The sequence below is a fragment of the Rhagoletis pomonella genome, unplaced genomic scaffold, assembly GCF_013731165.1.
Source record: "Rhagoletis pomonella isolate Grant_MI unplaced genomic scaffold, Rhpom_1.0 Rhpom_scaffold_00005, whole genome shotgun sequence".
NCBI lineage: Eukaryota > Metazoa > Arthropoda > Insecta > Diptera > Tephritidae > Rhagoletis > Rhagoletis pomonella.
The window spans coordinates 19,797,060-19,822,177 of record NW_023458559.1 but is presented as its reverse complement, the minus strand read 5'-3'; the positions used below and the strand labels follow the sequence as shown (position 1 = coordinate 19,822,177).

Sequence of the window (25,118 nt, the reverse complement as noted above, 5' to 3'; positions counted from 1 at the left end):
CGTTTTTGTATATGTGTTGTGTACATGTTTATTTATAAATGTTTCTGTTCCTTTTCTTTCGTACGTGTTTATTGATATATCTGTACTGTAGTGTTTTCGGACGGTACTAGCTCTTACTGCCAATATAGGAGTATTACATATATGGTATTCAATAACATAACTAAGAAACAATTTATAACAACTTCGTTTGTTAAAAAAACATCTTATAATGATAATATGTAGTACACCAATCCACGATGAAATATGAGTAAAATATTAAGACAAGTCTCATCTAATCCTCTTAATTTTTCGTATTTTCGTTATTAAAAAAAAACTTTATATAACTCTACAACTAAAAATGTCTTAATCAATTCAAGAAACTTTTTCCAAAATTAAAAAAAATCAAAATTTTTGAAAAATGACCCAAAAATTTCGAACTTTTCGTTTAGAATTTTTAGCAAGTTTCTGAGTATGCAACTTTGTATTCCATTCAATTTTGGTATAATAATATGCAAGTCTCAAGTCTGAAAAATTTTCCCGATTTTTACGATTTTTTCGGGTGTTTGGAACTTTTTTCAATACAAAAAATAAATTTTTGCAAGTTTTATACGAAGAAAATACCGAACAACCTTTCGAAAAAAAATTGCTAAAAATCAGAAACTCAAGATTTTTACATTCTTATACTAGAATTGAATAGGCTACAAAACTGCGTACTCTGATATTTTCTTAAAATTCTAAACAAAAATTTCAAAACTTTTGGGTAATTTTTCAAAAATGCATCTTTTTATACCTTTCATGAGCATGAAATGGTATTATAACTTTGGTCCGATGTTTGTAAGTACCAGAACAAAAAGAGATAGACCCATGAAAATGTATACTTATATGATCAGAACGTCGAGCTGAGTTGATTTAGCCATGTCCGTCTGTCCGTCTGTCCGTCTGTCCGTCTGTCCGTCTGTCCGTCTGTCTGTCTGTTTGTATGCAATCTAGTCTCTCAGTTTTCGAGATATCCGGATCAAATTTGGTAGGTGGGTGTATTTTTATAATGTATTAATCATTTGTCGGAACCGGAAGAATCGGACCACTATAACATATAGCTCCCATACAACTGATTGTTCAGATATGAGATTTTTCATTATAACTTCTCCATTTATGCAGCTACGAACATGAAATTTTGCAATACTTGCACCTATTATCAACAGAATACTTGCAGTGAAAATTACAAAGATCGGGTCACTATAACCTATAGCTCCCATACAACTGATTGTTCAGATATAAAATTTTGCGTTATAACTCCTCCATTTATATAGCTAGGAACATGAAATTCCGCACTGTTTTCAATAATTATCAACAAAAAACTTACAGTGAAAATTAAAAAGATCGGGTAACTATAACCTATAGCTCCCATACAACTGATTGTTCAGATATGAGATTTTTCGTTATAATTCATCCATTTATGTAGCTAGGACCATGAAATTTCGCGCTGTTTTCACTCATTATCAACAGAAGACTTACAGCGAAAATAACAAAGATCGGGTCACTATAACCTGCAGCCCCCATACAACTGATTGTATGGTATGATATGAGGTCTTTTATCATAACTCCTCCATTTATGCAGCTAGGAACATGAAATTCCGCACCATTTTCACTCATTATTAACAGAATACTTACAGGGGAAATAACAAGGATCGGATGACTACAACATATATCTTCCATACATCTGATTGTTCAGATACGGGATTTTTCTGTAAAACTCCTTTATTTGAACAGCTAAAACCGATAAATTTCGTAAGATATTTTATAAATAATAATACAAAGTCTACTGAGAAAATCGTCAAAATCTATGCTGTATAAGCTTTATCTCCTATAGCACTGATTGTTCAGATACCAGTTTTTGCCATATATCTCCTTTATGTACGAAACTAAACCCAATAAATTGTGTTACCGGTTTACATACCGATCACATAGCGGTGAAAATCACTTAGATTGGTGTCATATAAAGTATATCTTCCATACCTCTGATCGTTTAGATGCGATTTTTTATATAAGTATGTAACTCCTCTATCGATGTATGCAGATGTATTCAAAAGCAGTAATCTGTCAAAGTAAAATTTGCAGATGTTCATGAAAGGTATGAAGCCTTCGGCATAGCCGAAGACAGCGCTGCTCTTACTTGTTTTAATTTTGAAAAAGTTCCTTAAATTGTGGAATTATATAAAGTTTTTTATAAATAACGAAATATGCAAAATTAAGAGAATTAGCTGAGACTTGTCTTAACATTTTGCTCCTATCTCATTGTGGATAGCTGTATGTATAGTACTGAGGAAAATGAACACTTTAAATAAGTCTTATTTTTGACTAGGTAGCAAATTCAAATTTGATTAAAAAAATCAGTAAAGTAAATTCAGTAGCCACTTCACTCTTCCAGCTCTTATATCAAGACATTAATTTTGGGTTTTGTTTTCCCGCGCGACTTAGAAAATTTATAAAAGTATGCTTCAATGAATGCCCAAAAATTGGAACTTGCTGTAGGGTATTCAACAATAAATAATTGAAACGATTTAAAGCATACATTAACGCATCGATAAAAGTTTGTAAATCGCATCTTGGTATCATAATGCTATAGAAGTTTTTTGAAGTTTTTGCTGGATTAGATTGATTCTATAATTGGCACAGGCTTGCCATGTGCTGCAAAATTCTACCGCACTGAGGTTATCGTACTTAATCCGCTGGACGATTTCTGCCGCACCGATTTCTGGAACTTAAAATGCAAAGATAAGTAGACTTGTACACCTAGGGTCAAAGAATTTAAAGAAGTGTAAAATGTAAAACTGTTCATATTTTGATTTGTTTTTACCGTTATACTACGTTCAAATTGACGAGCTAAACATGTTAAATAGGCTTGAACCAGTTAAATGAACCAAACATGTTCATAAACAAGTTAAATCGCACGCAATTGTTGTTGGAAAATTGAACCAGTTAAATCATTTAACTCGTTTGAAAACCAGTTCAGCGCAGAGTTGTATCAGAAAGCTTTCTGCTCCGACCAATCTGAAAGACCTAAAAGCTTTCATTTGACGCGCGAACGTTCAAAAAGTTTATGTTCTGAAAAATATTAAAAATTAAAAATTATCAAAAAATATCAAAATTGTATGCATGTCTGCCCGCCAAAAAAGAGGCCAAGGCGGTAATTAGTTATTTTCTATGAGGTCTCATCGTACGCAGAGATAAATAGTACATACCAACTAAACATTTTGAAGACTCTAAGTAATCCGTATGCATTAATATCATGAAGCAGACATTCGCACAAAACAAATTGAGACACAAAAACTTGATTTTGAATATTTTTTTTTCGAATTTTTATTGGTAATCAAACAACCGTCAAACTTAACTCCAAATCATGATACAAAAAAGAAGGTAGTTTCATTAATACTATTTTTTGATTATAAAGCAGATTTTTGACATTTCTCCAGATGTAAACATTAAGCATAGCTTTGCCACATTGAAATTTTTTGAGAGGGGAGATTTTCTTTTAAATATTTGGAATTTAATAAAAGAGTAAAATTTACATAAAAAAATAGCAAGTTTATGTGTTCGATAATCAAATTTGAACGTTTTTCTAAAGCGTTTAAAGGATCCCTTGAATAATATCGATGTGCAGAGATGAAGAAATAAAATAAAATCCAGTTTTCCACATTTATAATAATTAATTTTATTAAAAAGCTTTTTTTATTTTATTTTAAACAAAAAATATATATTTACATAACAAAACTGTTAGATATTTCGTAATAAAGCATGGTCCGAAACCAGGATTCGGAGAAGGTTGAATGGTGTCATTTCCCTCACAATTAAAGGAGCCAAAATTCAGAATTCTCCTGAAGTGAAGTATCTAGAAGTAATTCTGTATACAAAACCATCGTGGAAATCTATCATGGAACCCAAAACTTCTAAAGAATTGGCAGCATTTTGGCAATGTAAACAAGTCTTTGGCAAAACGTGGGTGTGTCACCATAGGTAATCCTCTGTATTTATACCTCAGACCCATAATTAGCTATGTGTCAGTGGTATGGTGGAGCAGATTCTCATTCAAGAGCGTGGGAAGTATGCTTGCATACCTGCCATGTGGCGCTGCTCTGGATGCACTGCTGCACTTACCATCACTCATAAGTAGGGAAGCCTTAAAGGTAGGGCTGCCAGATATCTCCGTTGCCAAACCGGGACACTTAAGGGGGGAGAGGCCTCTCGTTCCCTTCCCTTTCATTTCGACAAAAATCTGTGTACGAAAGGATGTAGTAAAATTGTATTTTGACAAACAAAAACAAAAACATAAAAACATGAGATCATGAGATCATTACAACGTACACCAGCATAACAAAACAATTTATCACAACTAAAGCACAGAGAATTTTTCACAATGCATGAACCTTTTTTCTTCCTTATAAAAATACAGTTTATACTAAATACATCAGAAAACATAAAAATAAAATTTCAAAACTTTGTGCAAAACTCGGGAAAATGCAATAAATTTGCATACAAATGCGAAACTTTCTATTCAGACTTTTTTATAAAAATTTTAAAAATGAAGTTTTGCAGCCCATAAAAATTTAGTTGATTTTTGGTATTGTTTTTACTGAGAGTTTCTTCCATACAAACTATGTTCGACATTTTATGTTGATGAAATAGTTGACAATGGTATTGATAAGCATGTTGCGATGTGATTCGTCAAGTTTATTGTGAGATACATAAAATTCTTTAAAGCTGGGAGCTTTCGCATCTGAATTTAAAATTACTTCCTGAGACTCTTGCGAGGTAGAATCGATTGTGTAACAAAAAGGATATTTTGAATTGATCGAAGAGAATGTGAAGGATTGTTTAGTAATTCTTTCAAATGGTCACGTTTTAAGATTTTCAGAACTTCAATTATAATATTTTCATCTGCAAAACTTCGCACAGAATGATTCGATTTGAGACCAATTTATGTACTTGACACATTCAAATCTGGGAAAAATAATTTCGTACAACTGGCCCTGTGCCAATTGGTAGAAAAGTTCTATGGTGAAATAACTTTTTACTATGGTGAGCACATTTTAAATTTCTATTGTACCAATTCTTAACTTTTTACTGCTGAGCATTTTTGACAGTTGTTGCAGAAGAAGACCAGCGAGTTAGCAATTAATAAAATGCAGTAATTATATAGACCATTTTTTATCTTTATCTTTTAATTTATGTGTATACATTCGTTTTTCTGTGTTCTGCTTGATAATGATTGCTGCCAAATTTTTCACTAGCCCTGCCGGCTCGGTAAATTTCACCTCATATCTGTAAAAAATCTACTATCAAGAGTACTTTTCTATCACTTGGCATGGGCCCTATAAGTCTAAAAGTGTCGCGAAATCACAAAACTGTTTAAAAATTGGTGTAAATCAAACACAAATATATCGATTGAAAGATCAAACGAGTTTTATTCCAAAAAATGTTTTTTGACCGCATACATTTTTTTTTTTAGTAGCATATCTGTATTGTGAATTATTGTAATCATTCACAATGATGGAACAATATCATCGATATGATGAAAGAAAATGTAGGTAAAAGTTGCTGATGCATTTACATGTGAATATATTTTTTATTTTTTTTTCAAAATGATGAAATTTAATTATTACTGTTAGAAAAAATAAATTAGACTAAATTGAAAAAATTGTATTGTGGAACGATTTTCCATGACATTGAAAATGTTCCCTTGTCCGGCATAAAATAATTCGTTGGCTTTACCGACATTAGCAAAACAGAAGATTCGTCCATAGTATGCCAATTATCATTTAATCGAATTTCGAAAAAACTTAAAAGCGTCCCGGTCCATATTTAATATTGTGGCGAATACTGAAAACACGAATGGCAGGTGAAAGCAAAACAGAAAAGAAGGACAGATGATTCTATGTAGTAGAGGACGGGAATGTTCGATAACGAGAACTTTCATTTGTAAAACAAAAAGCTACGAGTTAAATTGCGAATAGGGTTGCCAGATTTTTTATGCGGGAAATCATCGGTTACTCTCAGAGTGTGTGTGGTATTAATAATAATAATAGATCGGCGCTTACACATATGTTAGTGTTTGGCCGAGCTTCTCCTCGGTATTACAAAAAACAACACTAATTAAAGAACTTCATCTATATTTCCTCATGGCTTAAATAAATTTTTTCAACTACGCAAAAACTTTGAAAGACTAAGAATTCACTGAAAAGAGTATCTAGCTCTATGTCTTGTATGCAAAACTCTTTTACAAGGTCAGTAAATTGTGAAAAAAGAATTGTAAGTTATGAGCAAAAGCCATTCGAATATCCAAATTTGTTGTTATTAAGCTGAAATTTATTTTCGAGATAACTAACAACACTCGACAAAAAAACGTCAGCCTTATTTTTTAATAATTTAAGATCCATCATATTATCGCAACTGGAATGTAACGACCCTGCGATATGCCCATGAAAGGATTGACCTTTTTTTGTTGTATTAACTTCTTGGACATATCAAACATTATCTGAAAAATGTCAAATATAATTAAGTTATTTTCTTCTTACTTTGACAGTACAGTTTAAGGAAGTTCCAAGGTTATGTAAAAACTTTAAGAAAATCTTAAAGTATTTTGTTTGAATTGAAAATTCAGTACAAATCAGTACAAATTTTGAAAAATCAGGACATTAGCATACTGATTGAAGAAATGAATAAAATCAGTACAAGAGTTGAAAAATCAGTACTGCACTGATAAAATCAGTACGTCTGGCAACCGTAGTTGCGAATAAGCAAAGCTTTGAAGAAGCCAAGTAAGTATTGTAAAACATTGTAAATATATATTTGTCTTAACAAGTATTGTTAAGTGTTTGTTGCACAATAAAGTAAATTGGACTTATTTTTCTTCTAAGAAATTTTCAGGTGGGTAATTACCCACCATACCCACGTCTTCCGCCGCCCCTGGCCGTGGATATGCGCAATCGTTCGCAAAATCAAATAAATTAAATAGAGAATGAATGAATGAGTATTAACTTAATATTTACCTTATCTTCTCAATTAATTGAATTAAATTTTTTAAACAGGTAGCAACCCTCCTCAAAAATATTTTTGGCAGGAAATTTTCCTAAACCTCTTTAGTTTGATACCCATATTGTAATACTTAATTTATCTTATAAATTAAATTAAAATTTTCAAGCAGGAGGCAACCTTCCACAAAAATATTATCGGCCGTAAGCCTTCTTAAACCTTTTTCTTTTGATAGCCATATTGCAATTATTACCTTATCTTGTCAATTTACTTAAAGTACAATTTTCAAACAGGTGGCAACTCTCTAATATTTTTTCTATATTTTAAGTTAGACCTCTACATTCGTGGAAAGTGCATTTAATTCCATGCATTAGGTTTCGAGTGATTTAATTAATTAATTAATCCCAATAGTTTTTTACCCTCAATTTACGCCCTACCGACACGGGGGCTCAGTCCCCATGACATACGGAACTTTTTTTTTTAGTTTTTTGGTGCCGAGTAGTGGAAACAAGAGTTAGTTAAGTGTCGAGATCTAAAACTATTCAACTACAGAATCAAATTCATCAGCTGATTGGATATGCTAAAGATAGTATGTATTAACAATAACTTTTTGTGTTCTATCAGAGAGGTAAGAAGAGATCCATTGAAAAAGACTGGGCTGAAAGCCGATTAGGTCGAGTTAACGGATGAGTAACGAGTGACAACTTTGCTTTAAAAGCTTTACTGAAATCGGTGTATATTACGTCGGTATGAACATTTTCTCTAAACCCGTTTGAGACATGAGTTGTAAACTCCAATAAATTAGTCATAGTAGATTTTCCTTTAGAAAACCCGTGTTGAGATTGTGAAATTGAAGAAGATATCGAATATCTCAGCTGATTAACAATAATTGCCTACCTAACTTTGACGAAAGCTTAACTTATTTTATTTTATTAATTTTAGTGCAGTTTTAAAAATCCTTTGCTAAAAAAACTTTTGTTACACTATTTTATTTCATTCCTTTGATTGCACATGTAAAATAAGAGCTTGTTTTTAAAAAATACTTTTTTGTTACATTATATATTTTTTTTGATTTATATAAAGAAAACAGCGCTTATAAAGATTTTAGTTTGTTGCTTTAAATAGAAACAGTTCTTTAAATGTAAAGTCTATCTTAAACTGAAGCATTTTCATCTAAGTTAAGGGCCCGTTGTTCAATGTATGGCTATCGCCAGTACATCTTTATCGAAGATTTCGACATCATGCATATAACATGTGATCGATAAAGCAGTTGTTGTATTTAACCGGAGCTTCTACCTCCGATTTTTGTTAATCAGACATTGAACAACGGGCTCTAAGGGCCAATTTCAAATGAATATTTAAACGGCACTTAAGTTTAATTGTGGATTGCTGTTTAAATTCCATTTAGCTTTCGTTGGGTTTCAGATGAACTTTATTAAAATATGCCAATCAATTGGCAGCACTGCTGCTTCTTCCTTGAAATTGTTATTGCATTTGTTTGTTTGTTTACATTTTGTGCTGAAAAGCTGATTGTTTTTTGGTGGGATTTGGTGGGATTGATTGAACCACCTACCAATCAATCTTGGTTGTTTGGAACAAACCCAGGGTTGCATATCTCATATTTAAATAACCAATATTGGCCAATTAAGTTCAGATTAAATATATGATCTGAAAATTAATAGTGAAAGTTAACCAATAATCTCTACTTAAGTAGGCCATCCGAAATTGGGTCTAAGCCTTTTGACACTTCGGTATGTTAGTTATAGATAATTATTTTCCGTTTACCTTTACCATCCCATGGCACACGACTATGCAGCATTATCCACATCGCCTTAACAGTATTCAGAAGAAACACATCGTACACAGGGCTATCAACTTGGCTCAAACCGTGCCATTTTTGGCCGTATTTTACTTCAAATGGCACTTAATTTTTCGATTTGGCACTTAATTTTTCAACTTGGCACTTTTGAAAAATAATAATATTTCCATTCATTTTTGTGAAATCCTTTGCGTGTACTTCTTTTTGTCAACTAAAATTTTCTAATTTCTATAGCGTATACAACTGGTTTGTCTTACTTTGCATTGGACTTTTGTTTTAGGAATGTGTTTGTAATTTTAATGCTAAATAAGAAGAACTAAAAAGAATTACAGCTTTTTTGGCACTTTTAATTTTCTATTTACATGATACAAAAAAGAAGGTAGTTTCATTACTACTATTTTTTGATTATATAGCATATTTTTGACATTTCTCCAGATGTAAACATTAAGCATAGCTTTGCCACATTGAAATTTTTTGAGAGGGGAGATTTTCTTTTAAATATTTAGAATTTAATAAAAGAGTAAAATTTACATAAAAAATAGTAAGTTTATGTGTTCGATAATCAAATTTGAACGTTTTTCTCAAGCGTTTAAAAGATCCCTTGAATAATATCGATGTGCAGAGATGAAGAAATAAAATAAAATCCAGTTTTCCACATTTATAATAACTAATGTTATTAAAAAGCTTTTTTTTATTTTATTTTAAACAAAATAAATATATTTACATAACAAAACTGTTAGATATTTCGTCATTAAAGCATGATCCGAAACCAGGGTTGAATGGTGTCATTTCCCTCACAATTAAAGGAGCCAAAATTCAGAATTCTCCTGAAGTGAAGTATCTAGAAGTAATTCTGTATACAAAACCATCGTGGAAATCTATCATGGAACCCAAAACTTCTAAAGAATTGCCAGCATTTTGGCAATGTAAACAGGTCTTTGGCAAAACGTGGGTGTGTCACCATAGGTAATCCTGTGTATTTATACCTCAGACCCATAATTAGCTATGCGTCAGTGGTATGGTGGAGCAGATTCTCATTCAAGAGCGTGGGAAGTATGCTTACATACCTGCCGTGTGGCGCTGCTATGGATGCACTGCTGCACTTACCATCACTCATAAGTAGGGAAGCCTTAAAGGTAGGGCTGCCAGATATCTCCGTTGCCAAACCGGGACACTTAAGGGGGGAGAGGCCTCTCGTTCCCTTCCCTTTTGTTTCGACAAAAATTATGTACGAAAGGATGTAGTAAAATTGTATTTTGACAAACAAAAACAAAAACATAAAAACATGAGATCATGAGATCATTACAACGTACACCAGCATAACAAAACAATTTATCACAACTAAAGCACAGAGAATTTTTCACAATGCATGTACCTTTTTTCTTCCTTATAAAAATACAGTTTATACTAAATACATCAGAAAACATAAAAATAAAATTTCAAAACTTTGTGCAAAACTCGGGAAAATGCAATAAATTTGCATACATATGCGAAACTTTCTATTCAGACTTTTTTATAAAAATTTAAAAAATGAAGTTTTGCAGCCCATAAAAATTTAGTTGATTTTTGGTATTGTTTTTACTGAGAGTTTCTTCCATACAAACTATGTTCGACATTTTTGTGTATGTGGAAGACACTGTCAGCAAAAAATAAATAATTGCAAAAAATCAACGAAATTTTCTGGTAATTTCAGACTTGCACTTTACTTACTTATAAGTTATTTAGGTTTCACGAAAAGAAGTATATATATACAAGGTAACATTAAAATATCAGTCATTTGTTTCGTTGCTGTGAACTTTTTTCAAAACTTCTGGCTTTTGCTTAATATAATTGTAAAACTCTACGCATGTCATTTTAACGTATTTAGGTAAATACTTACATATATTAATCATCAACTATTGCTTGTGCAAAACGTGCTAAATTTAAAAAAAAAATCCGCATATGAAAGAGCACCAACCCAACTCGTAATACATTTTAGTATTTAGTATAGAATTATTCAATTGAAATACGCCAATATTAAAATGAAGCGCTCTGCACTTAACGGATGCTTTTTCATAATTAAGTTAAAAAAATATATTTAAATTCCATGCTGCCTGTAAAAGGATTGAATCCTGATGCTCTGGAAATTAGCAAATTGTGGCAAGCATCTTCCTGCACTCAGCTACAGCCAGACATGTAAATGTGCATTCAAATGTTCAGTTTGATTCAACACCACGTGTGCGTGGTATAAAAGTATTGTTTTTAAATACGAACATTTTAAAACGATAATCAAATAAAACATATTCATGTTTACTATGCGTTATTTCCCCCAGTAAATTCATAAAATTTTTCTTAATATTACAACGCGTTTTATCTCTCAGTGTAGTCATTTTTATGCAAAATTTGTGCAATCAAATCGAAAACCGGGACACTTACACGAAACCCGGGACATTTTAAGGTTGGACCGGGACACCGGGACAAATAGTCTAAAACCGGGACATGTCCGGGAAAACCGGGACGTCTGGCAGCCCTACTTAAAGGCCACTTGCAGACTAAAAAGAAACGGATGCCGGTATAACACTAAGTGGGGCGAGGCGGAAATTGTTAGCGGCAGTGATCTGAGCACTCGTGTCTTTTCAATGCCACGGGGTGGTAGTACGCCACCACTACCTTTGTTTTAGAGATTCTATAATGTTGAGTTCCCTGAGGCTGAATGCTGGTTTAATACCAGCACTGAGCCCGGACTCACACATAATCGAATCTTCACTGATGGCTCCAAAACTGATTCTGTGTCAAGATCTGGGGTCTATTTCGGAGTTAATGGGGATAAGATTAACTTCTCTCTTGGGAAGTATGCTTCGGCATCCCAGGCTAAGGTATTTGCAATCCTCAAGGCCATGGACTACGTGGTGGAAAATAGGTCGAGGGGAATAAGTTTACATGTCTGCGGTGACAGACAAGCTGCACTTAAGGCATTGGGCTACCCTCTAACTACTTACTTCCAACCTCTGGGAGCCAGTTCAATCGAGAGTACGTCCTATCGTCCATAACTATATTATCTCTTATATCATGAAGCACCGAAATTAAAGCCTTACTGGGGCTAACGTTTGTAAAGCACATCCAAATCCTTTTCGGTGATTGGCTTTGGAATAAATGAATTTAATAATAACAAATTTTTGCGGTGGACAACATATTTAGTGGTCTTTTGATTTAAAGAAAAACTTGGGTGGTTGTGTTTCAAATATGGCGATGTATGAATTTCCATTTTCGTTATTGCTCAGATCGAAGTCAAATTTCCTTTTAATTTTGTAAATAATTTTTTCACAATAAATAAATGATTATTGACGACTAGGTATGGCAGCACGAAATGTCACAATCTGCTTAATTGTCAGGTAGTTAACATGGCGTCCGAAAAGTGACAATGAAACTACCTTCTTTTTTGTATCATGATTTTATCCTCAATATGGCACTTCATAGCTAAGTATAGTTGGTAACCCTGATCGTACTAACTGAAATTTTTTTCGTCTGCGCGATAGTAGAAGTACCTATGTATGTACACTTTTAAGATGCATGCATATGAATTATGCTTGGCTTTTATTGTGTATCTATATTTCCATAACTCCCTGTGTAAGGAAACCAAATAATGTAATTCTTAACAAAGGTGCTTAAAACTTAACAGTTTGGCAGTTTAAACACTATTGAAGTTGATTTCCTTACTAGCGCCTGCAACTATACTTCTTATTTACTACCGCCGGCAGCTTTAACAATTTTATAGTGGTTTTACGTTCTTTGGCAAGTCTCTACCTTGTCGGGAAGTTAGTTTAAAATCGATTGGAAATTTCCGCGGGAAGGCCAAGTTAAATAAAAGCTTGTAATAAAATCGTCTGAAATGAAACATTTTTACTGAGTCGTAATAAAGGCCTTCTTAATGGGCTTCAAACGTTATCGACTCAAAAATAGCAAACTTATTTGCAAACATAGAGTATAGGCTCAAGAGGTACTCAGCCAGCAAAAAAATATAGTACTATGCCTGTGAGCATACACTAAAGAAATAACCGTAAAAATCAGATGTGTCATCGGTTAGCTTATTTTGTAAATGTTTTCTGATATTTTTTATTAAGATTTAGAAAAAACTAACAAGAATACAAGAGCAGGTGGGCGAAGATAGTGATGTCAAATGAAAGTGGTTAGTTCAATGTTTTTTGTTATATAGTTATACTAATTTAATATACTCCCATATGAAGGCTTGAAGTACGCCGAAACGCATAGCAGAAAGAGCAAACATTTTATTTTGTCGGCCGGAAAGCCCCACTAATTACCCAAAGGGAAATTTTGAACACTGGCATTAGAGAAAACAATGCAAACGAAAGATGTCTTCAGCAGTTATTGCAATAACATGATAAACTTTTAATATAACATAATTTATTTCCTCATATGGCAATCGAACCTGATGTCTCCATAATCTATAGATTCTTTAGTACAATTAGAAGAAAGTACCCTAATAATCCTATATCCAAATATAGCCTTCGTTTCATGACTAATCTATAATACTTTTTTTAATTTTTTCAGATCGCACTAATCCGGAGCCAGGTGAGATTTGTCGTCACTTTCCTCCAGAGTATGAGGTAGAGTCCCTTCCATCATACACCATCGTTTCCGGACTGCCTACGTACGACGATGCTTTGGAGGAATTCCGAAAGGCTGGCATAATTCTTACGCCACACATGCCTGTGGTGAAGATATTTGAGAAAGACCCAGTTGTCGCAGCCAACACATCTAAGGAAAACCAGATATTCAATATGGAAAACGGCGTGATAGGCGAGGGTGACAACATCTCAGTCAACTCCGCGTGCACTTGTGGGGCGGGGAACAACGCAAACTCTAATAATGCAAACACGCTATACACCGTTCCCTCGCCGCATGCTCCACAGATCATTGAGCTATCACCTGAGCAATTGGCAGCTTTGTCACAGAAGCGTCTGTCACTACAAATAACCTTTAATAACACCCTACGACGCAACTCACGCCCCCGTGGTGTCGATCTTTATCGTCAGGTTAATCGTAATAATTTGCTGCGCTCGCAAGCTGCCGCAGCCGCTGCAGCAGCCCGCGAGGGTTTCCCACAAATACATCGCTCATCATCGACGCTGACGTTATCCAACGAACCTCATATATTGGACCCACGCCTGATGCAGCATCTGCAGCATAGAGGATCTCTATATTGAGGACCAGTAGGACACAAGGATCGATTGACACAATGATACTGTTACTAAAGATTCATACTTACATACATTAATATGTACATGCATATGTACATATCGCACACCGTCTTCAAAAGAGTCACAACTCAAAATAATACGTTTGTCAGAAAATGCGAAAAACTATAATCATATGGGCAAGGGCGACTTTACCGTAGTTTTTTTTTAACAAATTATAACAAAAATTTGCTCCAGTTTTTGTACATTTTTAGCGCATAATTTCAAAAATGCCAAATTTTGAGTTGTGACTCTCTTGAAGACGGTGTGCGATATGTATATATAAAGTATAATTGACCTGTTGAATATTGTATATGTACTTATACATTAAGTATGAAGTTTTGTTTTAAGATTAGTATTTTAAAATGTATGTAGGTAAAATAAAATGTATGCATATTTATATGTACATACATACATATGCATAAAAATTATTAAATAAATGAATATCTAACTTCAATGAAAGAATATTACTAAAATCAATCTACCATATACTGTCGCTTAGTTTTTCAAAAAATTCATCCGATTCTCATTTATTCTAAAGAACTTTAATCCCTCAGAAATTTTATCGAAGGTAGATACTGACTAGTTTAGGAACTGTCGTAGCGAGGTCGACACGTTTACTAAGTTTATATTTCATTAGCTGAGGGGAAGGTCGCCATATCTAACTGCCGCTTCGAAAACGCCCTTTTAATATATGCATGTATATTCAATATATCGGCAGCTGAAATATAGCATTTTTGAACCAAATTCTGAGATAGGTCATTCTTCAACCGTTTGCTGAGTTTGGGCGTTCTTTAACCAAATTCAGTTAAGTTGAAACAACTAAAGAGCAGAACCGTCCTCACACATAGGTCAAGAAAATCAGCACTGTGATACCATTTGGAATAATAATCCCTTTCGATGCCATGAGCTTCACCGATGGTCTCATTTCCACCTGTGAGATCTCTTGCAAGCGTGCTTAATCTTCTTCTAAGATCTTGCAACTACAACATTGGTCCGATGCGTCATATAAGCCAATAAACCTCCTTATAAGGAAACTGAAGAGCACAGATATTTATGCATTTTCTGTTATAGGAGGGCCAGGAATCCGAGCTGTTCCACAGGATGAAACGTTTTCCCGTACATTGGCTAAATGAGTCGTGTGATCTCTAGAATATCGTTCAAATAAAGCCATTGCCTAAGATGACCAATCGTCCTCCTTTAGGAAGAACAGTCCTCCTTTTAAAAGCCATGTTAAGTGTCCTCCTAAATGTCCTCCTTTTTGACATTTGTCCTTTAGATATTTGTATTTGCGTGTAGACTAAGTGTAAGCAGCACTCTAGCACCATATCTTCGGTTTGCTCTCCGACGGAACCAATTATGGTGCCAATGCTCCTGTATATATTTCGTACTTGTGCAGAATTAAATACGGGTTTCAATTCCTTAGATGTTGATTTCTTGCAACCTAGTGCCACTTCAATCAACTACCTACGTCAATCATTTTCCCGGCTACGCAAATACCCATTTATTGCTCGTTTGCTACATTATATTTGTATGTTTAGTTTTACTTTAACGTTAATTTCTACATAGTTTTAGGTTTATACGCAAGTCTGTAAGAATATTTGTATTCAATCGATACTTTTGTTGGTCGATTGCACCGGCACACAAAACAAATTGGTGTTTGCTTTTAACCGGACCCCACCTGCCGACTATATTCCGGCCCGCTGATTCCCAATCTGAGGTCCCTTTGACTCGTACACCCTCAAAATATCAAATAAATTGCGAAAAACGGAAAAAATTTCAAAAAATTCTCAATTTTCGCAATTTTATTTAAGGAGTCGAAAAATCAAAATACCACTTCAACCATGATACAAAAAAGGAGGTAGTTTCATTGTCACTTTTCGGGCGCCATATTTACTACCTGACAATTAAGCAGATTGTGACATTTCTTGCTGCCATAAAAAAAACACAAAAAAAAACATTACAAAATTAAAAGGAAATTTGTCTTCGATATGCGCAATAACGAAAATTGAAATTCATGACATGATAAATATTATAGTTATGGACGTTAGGAGGAACTCTCGATTGAACTGGCGCTCAGAGTCTGGAAGTAAGTAGTGCATTAAGTGCAGCTTGGCCTTCACGTAAACTGCTTCCGCTCCACCTATTTTCAACCACGTAGTCCATATCCTTGAGGATTGCAAATACCTCAGCCTGGAAGACCGTGGCATACTTGCCAAGAGAAAAGTTAATCTTATCCCCATTAACTCCGATAAAGACCTCAACATTATAGAATCTCTTCAACAAAGGTAATGGTGACGTACTATCCTATAGCATTGAAAAGACACAAGTGCTCAAATCTCTGTCGCCAGCAATTTCCGCATCGCCGCACTCAGTGTTATACCCGCATCCATTTCTTTTTAGTCTGCAGGTGGTCTTTAACCCTGAAAGGTCATCGTTATTTTTATAACGCCAAGGTCATCCTTCGTCGATTCCATGGCGGCATTTCTAAAAGGCGTTATTTAATTAACCTGTGTTTCAAAATGCACAAAAATTATTATTTTCACATTATTTTGTTTATATATTTTTTAAATAAAACAATATCAAGTAGTTTTTCTTTAGTCTTTTGATTGTATTTCAAGATTTCACAGCTCTGATTCATTTGGCTTTTTGTACAAAACATTAATTAGAAAATATAAAAAATAAATAACTTAAAGTACATATAATTCATTTAAGGTGTTTTTTTTTTCTTAAAAATAATACCATGAGCTAAAAAAGGAAAAAAATTTCAGATACGACAGTTCTCATTTTGTGCAAGAGGGGCAAAGCTCTATTTGATGCTCTCCACAGAGACTTTATTGGCATTTTGCATAGGATGATTTGTTATGCGTCGCTTAGAAGGGGGACAAATTTCGCATATTTTTTTTTCTTCGTCGGTATAACTTTTGGTTGCATTGATCGTGTATTACAACTGCACAAGTAAAATATATAAACAAATAAAAAAATAAAAAAACTTAAGAAAATTACTTTGAAAACATAAACGTAAAACATACACAAAGTTCATCCTTCGTCGTGCTACGCTACGCACATTTAAAAAATAAGTACTTACACGAAGCGCATGAATCTCAGTAACCGCACACATCAACAGCACAACACCGACTAGCGCTGTACGAAAAATTAGCACTATTGAAATAAAGGAAAACAGCGATAACGGTAAAATAAAAACTCGCGTCGTCGAAACGATGAACCATGACCTTCCAGGGTTAAGGCTTCCCCACGTATGAAGGCACAAAGTGACGGTAAGTGCAGCAGTGCATCAAGAGCAACGCCACGTGTTGTAGAGAAATCTTTCGTGCCGCACACGCCAGTAGTTCTTTGAAGTTTTGCAAGCAGACTTCCCATGCTCTGCTGCACCATATCACTGACGCATCATGAACCAACTAACAAGATCACCCAGCACGGCAACCGTGTATTTGTAATTGCATTTGAGAAAAAAATAATGGTTGATGACGTCATTTTTTAATCGGTTCTTTCATTCACACACAGGTTTCATTCCGTTTTATTCACATGGCGGCGAAAAAATGACGTCACTGCAAAAAAATAACTTTTTTCTCGCACGCCGTGCTGGATGATCTTTATTCGTTCGTTCATGCTGACGCATAGCTAGCTATTCCAAATTTCCATGCGTTTTAGTTTTTGTACGCAGGCTATCCAAAAGGAAAAGATTTTTATTGCCCTCATATTACACTAAGGGTACTCATTTAAAAGCGCCTATCTCTCTCAAACTGGGAAAACTGTGCAATTTAAAACCCTCGCAAATTTGATGTCAAAATTTGTATGGAAAGCTATTCGCACGAAAAGGGCAAGTTTGCGTGGAAATTTTGTCGCGCAAATTTGCGCAGTGTGATGTGCAATCCTCAATCAACTATTTTGTTTACTTTCATTTTAATTTGTGCTCAACGCTTTTTTGTAAGACTTAAATATTTTCTTAAATTCTAGTTTCAATTGTTCAACTTTTTAACTTAAGCATTGTCAAATAATTAAAAGTCTGATATTGCACAGAATATAAATTGTCCTCATGAAAGACATGCGCAAAGTTGCCCAATTGCCCAAATATGAAACTTGCGCGAATAGATGAGTATGAGATGAGTAATAGGAAGGTTCCTATTATGTGCCCATCACTAGTGGCAAGGCACTTTAAAGTTACAACAATAGTCGCAGCTCCGTTCCAGCAACTATTTGTGCTAAATAGGCTAATTATGGGTCTGATCATAGAGGTATAAATCCAGAAGATTCCCTATGGTGACACACCCCACGTTTTACTAAAGACCAGTTTACATTGGCAAAATGCTGCCCATTCTTTAGAGGTTTTGTGTTCCTCGTTAGATTTCCACTATAGTTTTGTATCCAGTGTTACTTATAGATACTTCACTTCCGGAGAATTCTGAATTGTGACTCCTTTCATTGTAAGCGCAATGAGACCATTCAACCTTCTCTGAATCCTGGTTTCGCACTATGCTTTAATGACGAAATATCTAACATTACATTTTCTTCGGACTATTTAACAAAAAAAAAAAGAGTTTTGTTATGTAAATTTATTTATTTTCTTTAAAATAAAATGGAAAACAGCTTTTTAACAAATAAATGTGTCAAAACTATATTTTATTGTATTTCTTCATCTCTGTACATCGATATTATTCAAAGTATGTTTTAAACGCTTGAGAAAACGTTCAGATTTGATTATCGAACACATCAACTTGCTATTGTTTGTATGTAAATATTTAAAAGAAAATCTCCCCTATCCAAAAATTTCAATGTGGCAAAGCTATGCTTATTGTTTACTTCTGGAGAAATGTCAAAAATCTGCTTTATAATCAAAAAGTAGTAATGAAACCAAGGCACATAAATACAGGTAGAAGCCAAAATGACGTTGCTCTCATGAGAACCAAACCTTTAAACTTCAACTTGATTTTATTTTATTTCCTATATTTCGTTACGCTTTGAATGTCATATCGTTGATTTTTTTTTTAATGTTCGTTAATAACAAATTTTAATTTGCATTTGAATTTTTGTAGTGTTGTGCGGTTTATACTTAGTGTATGTGTTAAAAATGCAACACCTGAAGCGTTGTTTTTTATGTGGTGTTAAATGTAATACAGACATCACTAATTTTTTTAACGTGCCTCAATGCCCTCGGCGTAAGGAGCGTTGGGAAAGCAGCTGTGGGGTAGAGCTGCAGCGAAATGCCTTGCTGTGCGTTAAGCATTTTAAAGCAGCAGATTTCATAAATGCACCAGGAGGTACAGGAAAGGCACGTTTGATGCCAAGTGCTCTTCCTATGACCCTTATGCCGGAAAGTCTTTCCAACAACTCTGCAACTCATAAATCAAGTTGTGAAAGCTTAATAAATGATCGCGCTTCACAAACTGAGTAAGCATTGTTAAAACGCGATATATTTATAGAAATATTTTTAATTTAAACAAATTTTAACTAAAGAAAATAAATAAATAAATACAAAACTTCAAATTTACTTAAAAACGTCAACCAGCGAAATGTAATTTTTTTATTTTTCCTTACACACGCTCATTTTTATTTTTACTCTCACGAAAACTTTGACTTTTGTAGGTTTGATGTCAATTTGGCTTCTACCTGTTTTATTGTACCATGAATGAAACTACTTTTTTTTTTGTATCATGACTTCAACGATCAATTGAAGAAGTAGTTTCCATTTGAAGTACAGAAGTTATTCTTATTTTGAATAACTTTGTCCTTTAATATAAATCTCGATTAGAAGAAAAAATGCTTACCTTATTTGTCGGACTTGGAGAAATCGTTGGTGTTTTTTTACTTCGTCGTAAGTAAATTGGACAGATATTGCACCTTGTTTTAAGCTGTTGTTTGAAGGAATGCCATAGAATACAATAGACGACAGTTGCCTGTTTGAAGAAATTATAAAACTGAACATATGCTTAAATCCTGAAAAAATTAAACAATGGGAAAATCAGCATGTTGAAATTGATAAAATATGGGTATAAATATTCAGCCATTTTAAAGACGAGCATATGCCATGTGAAAATTTATTTATTTATTATTGTTCAATTTGCGTTACGTTGTCCTGGAACTAATGCACATTTGAAAGAAGTTTTTTCAATCACGAATGATTTTCTACATAACAGAAATCTGGATTGAATTTTGAAACTCTAGCTGCAGTATTGGCCGTAAAATTAAATATGAAGACAATGCATTGATAAAAAATATTCATTCAATTTATAGGTACTCATTTAAATAATGATTAACATGAGGCCATAGGGGCCAAAGGAGCCTATGTATACAAACATTTTTTTTGTAATATGAGAAAGAGGGATCTATAAAAAATAAATGCGGTATTTTACTAAAAAGCTCATTGCACATAGTGATGCTACATATGTATGTATTACAGTAAAATAAAATTAAAAGGGCATGTCTCGGGCTATTACCGCTTCGATTCTAGTGATGCATTTTAAGGTGCACCTCAACTTTTTTTTAAATGTCAGTTAAGCTACTCTGACGCTCATGGCCTCATATATAGTGTATTATTGTTCCAATGAATAAAATAATTTTTTAACGATATTTCATTGTGCCCTCCTTTCCATTGTTAATAAGTTGGTCACCTTATGCTTGAACACACTATACCCGGCGAACGGCGAAGTTCGCCGAATTGGGCGATGCCGTCGTTCACCGTTCGCCCTGCTATTTCGCCTGCTTTAACAGAAATAGAGCGGTAGCGAAAGCAGCTGATACCACTTCGTCGCGCTTATAAGTTAGGTGACCATATTTCTGAAAACGAAACCATATTTAGAAATGATGAAATGATAAAGAATATAAATATAAGGCAAGGGGGAATTATTATAGATTATTTTATTTTAAAGGCCTGTATGCAGCTCTCAAGAAAAGCAAAAACTCCATATAAAATGACGTACAAGAAATGGCTAAGAAATTTTCTTGAGTCAAATTTCCTTAAGGCAGTACGCAGTTCTTAAGGAATTTACTACGCTTTCTACTACGGTTTTCTAAAGTTTTTTGTGAAAAAAGAGCATAAGGCAACCCATGTTTGCAACAGAAATATATGCCCGTTCCATTATTTCTTGAGGAAAGAGTGAGGCAACAGGCTGTGAAGTATCAAAAATGTCAAAATTCCTTGGACACACACACGAAATAATGGCAATTTTTTCTTGACCGTTTTCTTGGGAGCTGCATACAGGGCTTAAGCCAGATTTAACGAATCGATCACTGTATTTTTCAACCATCAAAAATAATTCGTGTTACATGCTGTTTTCTTCTAAATCTTTGAAAGTAAAAAAACACACGGCCACCTTTGGCATGTACTGCCGCCATCGCCTAGCAGAGCGATAGAAATAAATCTTACGCCACGAAACGCCTCCGAGCGAACTTCGCATTTCGCTTTGGCTGTGTTCAATTTCATATGCCGGCGGGTGTTCTAATTTTGACAGCGGTAATTTCGCTGTGCTGAGTTCGCCGTTCGCCGGCAGTGTGTTTCCACGGTTACATTGACATACCTTTGCCAAGTGTCCGGGTTTTGACCGGTCAGTCAGGGTTTTAGTCTGTATGTCCGGGTGATAATTAAAACAAAAACTGGACTATGGTTATTCAAGAAGCAACATCTCCTCAAAAAATCTGAAACTTCATAGTAAGTACTCGTATGTTTTAAAAGTGACGCCGTAAATTTATAAAATAGTCGGCGCAAATTGTTTTGAAAACGGATTGGTGGCAAGTGTATTGATTTGATCAGTCGACAGTTTTAAGTATTGATCGATACCGATCTAAAAACAGCTTTAAATATGGAATGTATTAAAAAAAAAAGCCAAATGTGAGGGAGGGAATAGAGGTTTTGATGCTGAGTGAAATGATAAATTTATGATTTTCCGTATAGGTTTTATGACAGATTTGATAAAAATCTGAAAATCGGTATGGGGTTTCTCTTAAACTCTTTACAGAGTGCGGACATAGGGTTCATTTAAGTTTTGCTAAAAAAATCAATTGCTGCAGATAATTTAGACCTTAATAGGGATGAAATGATACAATGCAGGTATCGATACTTTTTCTTGGAAGCAGTATCGATGACTGAAAAATATCGGACCTAAAGTATCGATACTTACTCGTATCGGTGCTCATTGTGTATTTCGTATTAAGTTAAATTTATTTTTTTAAATCACAAGTTAATCATCCTCTGGGAATCCTAAGCTCCGAATAATAAAATTTAATCAATGTAGGAACTGAAATCAAATAAAACTCGTTACATAACGGAACTTTATACTTATTGATGAATGGTATTTACACAGATACAGTTACAAGTTAATCTTATTTAAGAAAACATTTATTAATAAAATATTTCTGCGAAAAAAGTCTTCTTTTGTTGTACTTCCCCAGAATAGTTTTTCCAAATGCTTGCCAGTCAACTGATTTCTAGACGTGGTTATTGTTGCTCCTGCTTTCGAAAACAATCGTTCGCAAGGAATAGATGTTGCAACTATATGTAAATATGATCATGCTTGTTTATACAACATATGCAGTTTTCAGCTCCTCCCATTCTTCTAATGGGTTCGACATAAGGGAGGATACTGGGCTGGATAAATATAACGTTGGTGATACTGCAAAACGGTCTATGTTTATTAGTACTCTTGATACTTAGATGGTCTCTTAGTTGCTCCGGAATGTATCTGCAAATCGTTACACCCTAATCAACGAATGAAAAAACTGTCTACCTTTGGCTGATGAGGATGAACGAAGAGAAGCGATCAGATACAGATAACAGATCAATTAAGCCCCATAGGTAATAATGTCATAGCACGTTTTGCAGTATCGCCGACAATAAGGACATTTCGTCACCTTTCGTAGACCTTTTTTTCTTTGACTGACGCGAGCTGTTTGTGGTGTTGCCAGAAGTCGAAGTCATCCTTGGCTCTCGTACATAAAGGACGCGCAATTTTTTTTTGACAAGTTCACAAATAAGAATAAGGCAAGGTTAATATGTTCCAACTGACAATCAAGAGAATAATAAACAAACTGCTGACAGGGAATATAAGAAATATGAGAGAATCGCAGTACGGCACGTTTTTTTCCATCGTATTTCATACCTTCTCCAAATCACATAAAATTGAAAATGAAAAAATCAAACTGTTCAGAACTTTTGCTGTTTGATATTGAAAATGAGAATGTGTGTGTCTAAGATTCTACTTTAACTAAAACTGCGCCATTTGAATCACCCTGTAATTTACTTTCGCTTTTCTCTATTATTTCTATTCAAAGTAAATTGATCTGTAATTTTTCTGAGTTCCTTCTTCTTAACTTGGACTTTTAATAAATTGGATGTGCGCTTAAGCTGAGCTCACGTTTTTTATTAAACATTTTGGTGCCTCCTGTGAGGACTTTTAATAAACGCAATATAACTTCAGCTTAATTAGCACTTCTCTACGCACAAGTGCTCTGGTTTGCATCTGGCCTGATCTCACAGATAATTGTGGATATTTTCTTCGATCTCGGAAAATGACAGAAATAAATCTGCGAAAGTTCCATGCGGCCGCTATTTTGCGGATGTATGTGCAAGTAAATGAGGCAAAGCCTGGTGAGCTCAACCTCACCCAAATTGATGAACGCTTAAAATCTGCTGCAGTGCATTTTGATCGGATGCTCAACAATCATGAGAACTTGGTTGCCGCAGCCAAGGAGGATGAAGTAGACGTCCATACGGTGTGGTGGGAATCCACCGAAGCTACCTACATGGACTTGTGCGCAACGCTGAATCAACTTCGAAATGAGTTTGAGGGTGACTCTCAGTCGTCAACCAACGCGTGCCACAAGGCTTCGCCGATGGAATTAAAATTAGAGCCACTTTGTATACCATCATTTGGCGGCTGCCCCCATAAGTGGCTTGCATTCAAGGATTCGTTTGAGACGTTGGTACATAATCGGGATTTCCGGTGGCTTACAAGCTGGGGAAACTACGCCAAGCTGTTAAGGCAGAGTCGGTTCCGTTAGTAGGAGGGTTGTATTCAGGTGGGTACGAGGAAGTGTGGAATGCGCTGAAAGGTCGGTAGACAACCCTAAGCAATTAGCGGAGATTCACGTTGCTAGATTTTTGAACATGAAGTCAATGGCTGAGGATACGTCCAAGGAATTATTGGGCGTCGTTGATGTGGTAAACGAATCCTTGCGAGTATTAACGGTAATGAAGTTACCTGTCGACAAGTGGGATGCCCTTACCATACCCATTGTGGTTTCTAAACTCTCCGCTAGAACACAGCGAGAATGGTGTATGCATTGCTTTCCCACCGAGCTATCAACTTTAATTGCCCTGCTAGCGTTTTTAGAGAAACGAGCACATAGTCTCTCGACCGAATTTTGTCAGGTAGCGGAACATCCTGAAGTGCCGAATTCTTCCTCAAAGCAGAAGAACACTCCCCGCTCTCTAAAGTCCAACCTCGCCACGACTTGCGATGGCAAATGTCAGCACTGTCAAGGACCGCACAAGGTTATGCGTTGTCCGGCCATTCTGGCTATAAAGCCGGATCAACGCTTTGAAGCTCTAAAGCGATCGAATTTGTGCTTTAACTGTTTGCTATCCGGACACCCATCTAAACTATGCTTCTCCGGCAACATCATACGATTTTTTGCCGCCACAAATCACAGCAACCTAGTTCATCTGACGGGGTAAATACTCCTATGGCTAAGCCAGACAGAGGAGGATTTTCTTCGCGTTCGATTAAATAAAACTACTCGCGTTTTATATTTAAAACGTGATAATGTCTATTTATTATTTTAATAATTAAAATTGCGCTCTATTTTCATAGTTTTACGGCGGAACCGCTTATCACCCAACCAAATATTGTTTCTTGCGCTATTACATTATCTTGTATTTTTCGGGCTCCGGGTTGGAGAATTTGTGGAAGTATGTCGCTTCCAATGACCAGATCTATGGGTGCTGGTTTGCTGAAATGGGGGTCAGCTAGTTCATGGGCATTGAACTCTTTCATAAATTCTCGACTTACGTGGGAAGTCGCTAAGTGCTCCGTTAATTGCTT

At 34.9% G+C, this 25,118-nt stretch overlaps 1 protein-coding gene across 3 annotated transcripts in view; it reads left to right on the top strand.

The window, feature by feature from the left end:
- The window catches only part of LOC118738757, a 367,494-nt gene extending 353,063 nt beyond the window's left edge, over positions 1-14,431 (top strand). For all 3 annotated transcript variants that reach the window (XM_036469716.1, XM_036469714.1, XM_036469715.1), the window contains one exon: positions 13,376-14,431. In XM_036469716.1, the coding sequence (XP_036325609.1) occupies positions 13,376-14,031 (656 nt within the window). In that variant the 3' untranslated portion in view covers positions 14,032-14,431. The remainder of the gene's footprint in view (positions 1-13,375) is intronic.
- Positions 14,432-25,118: the final 10,687 nt, after the last annotated feature.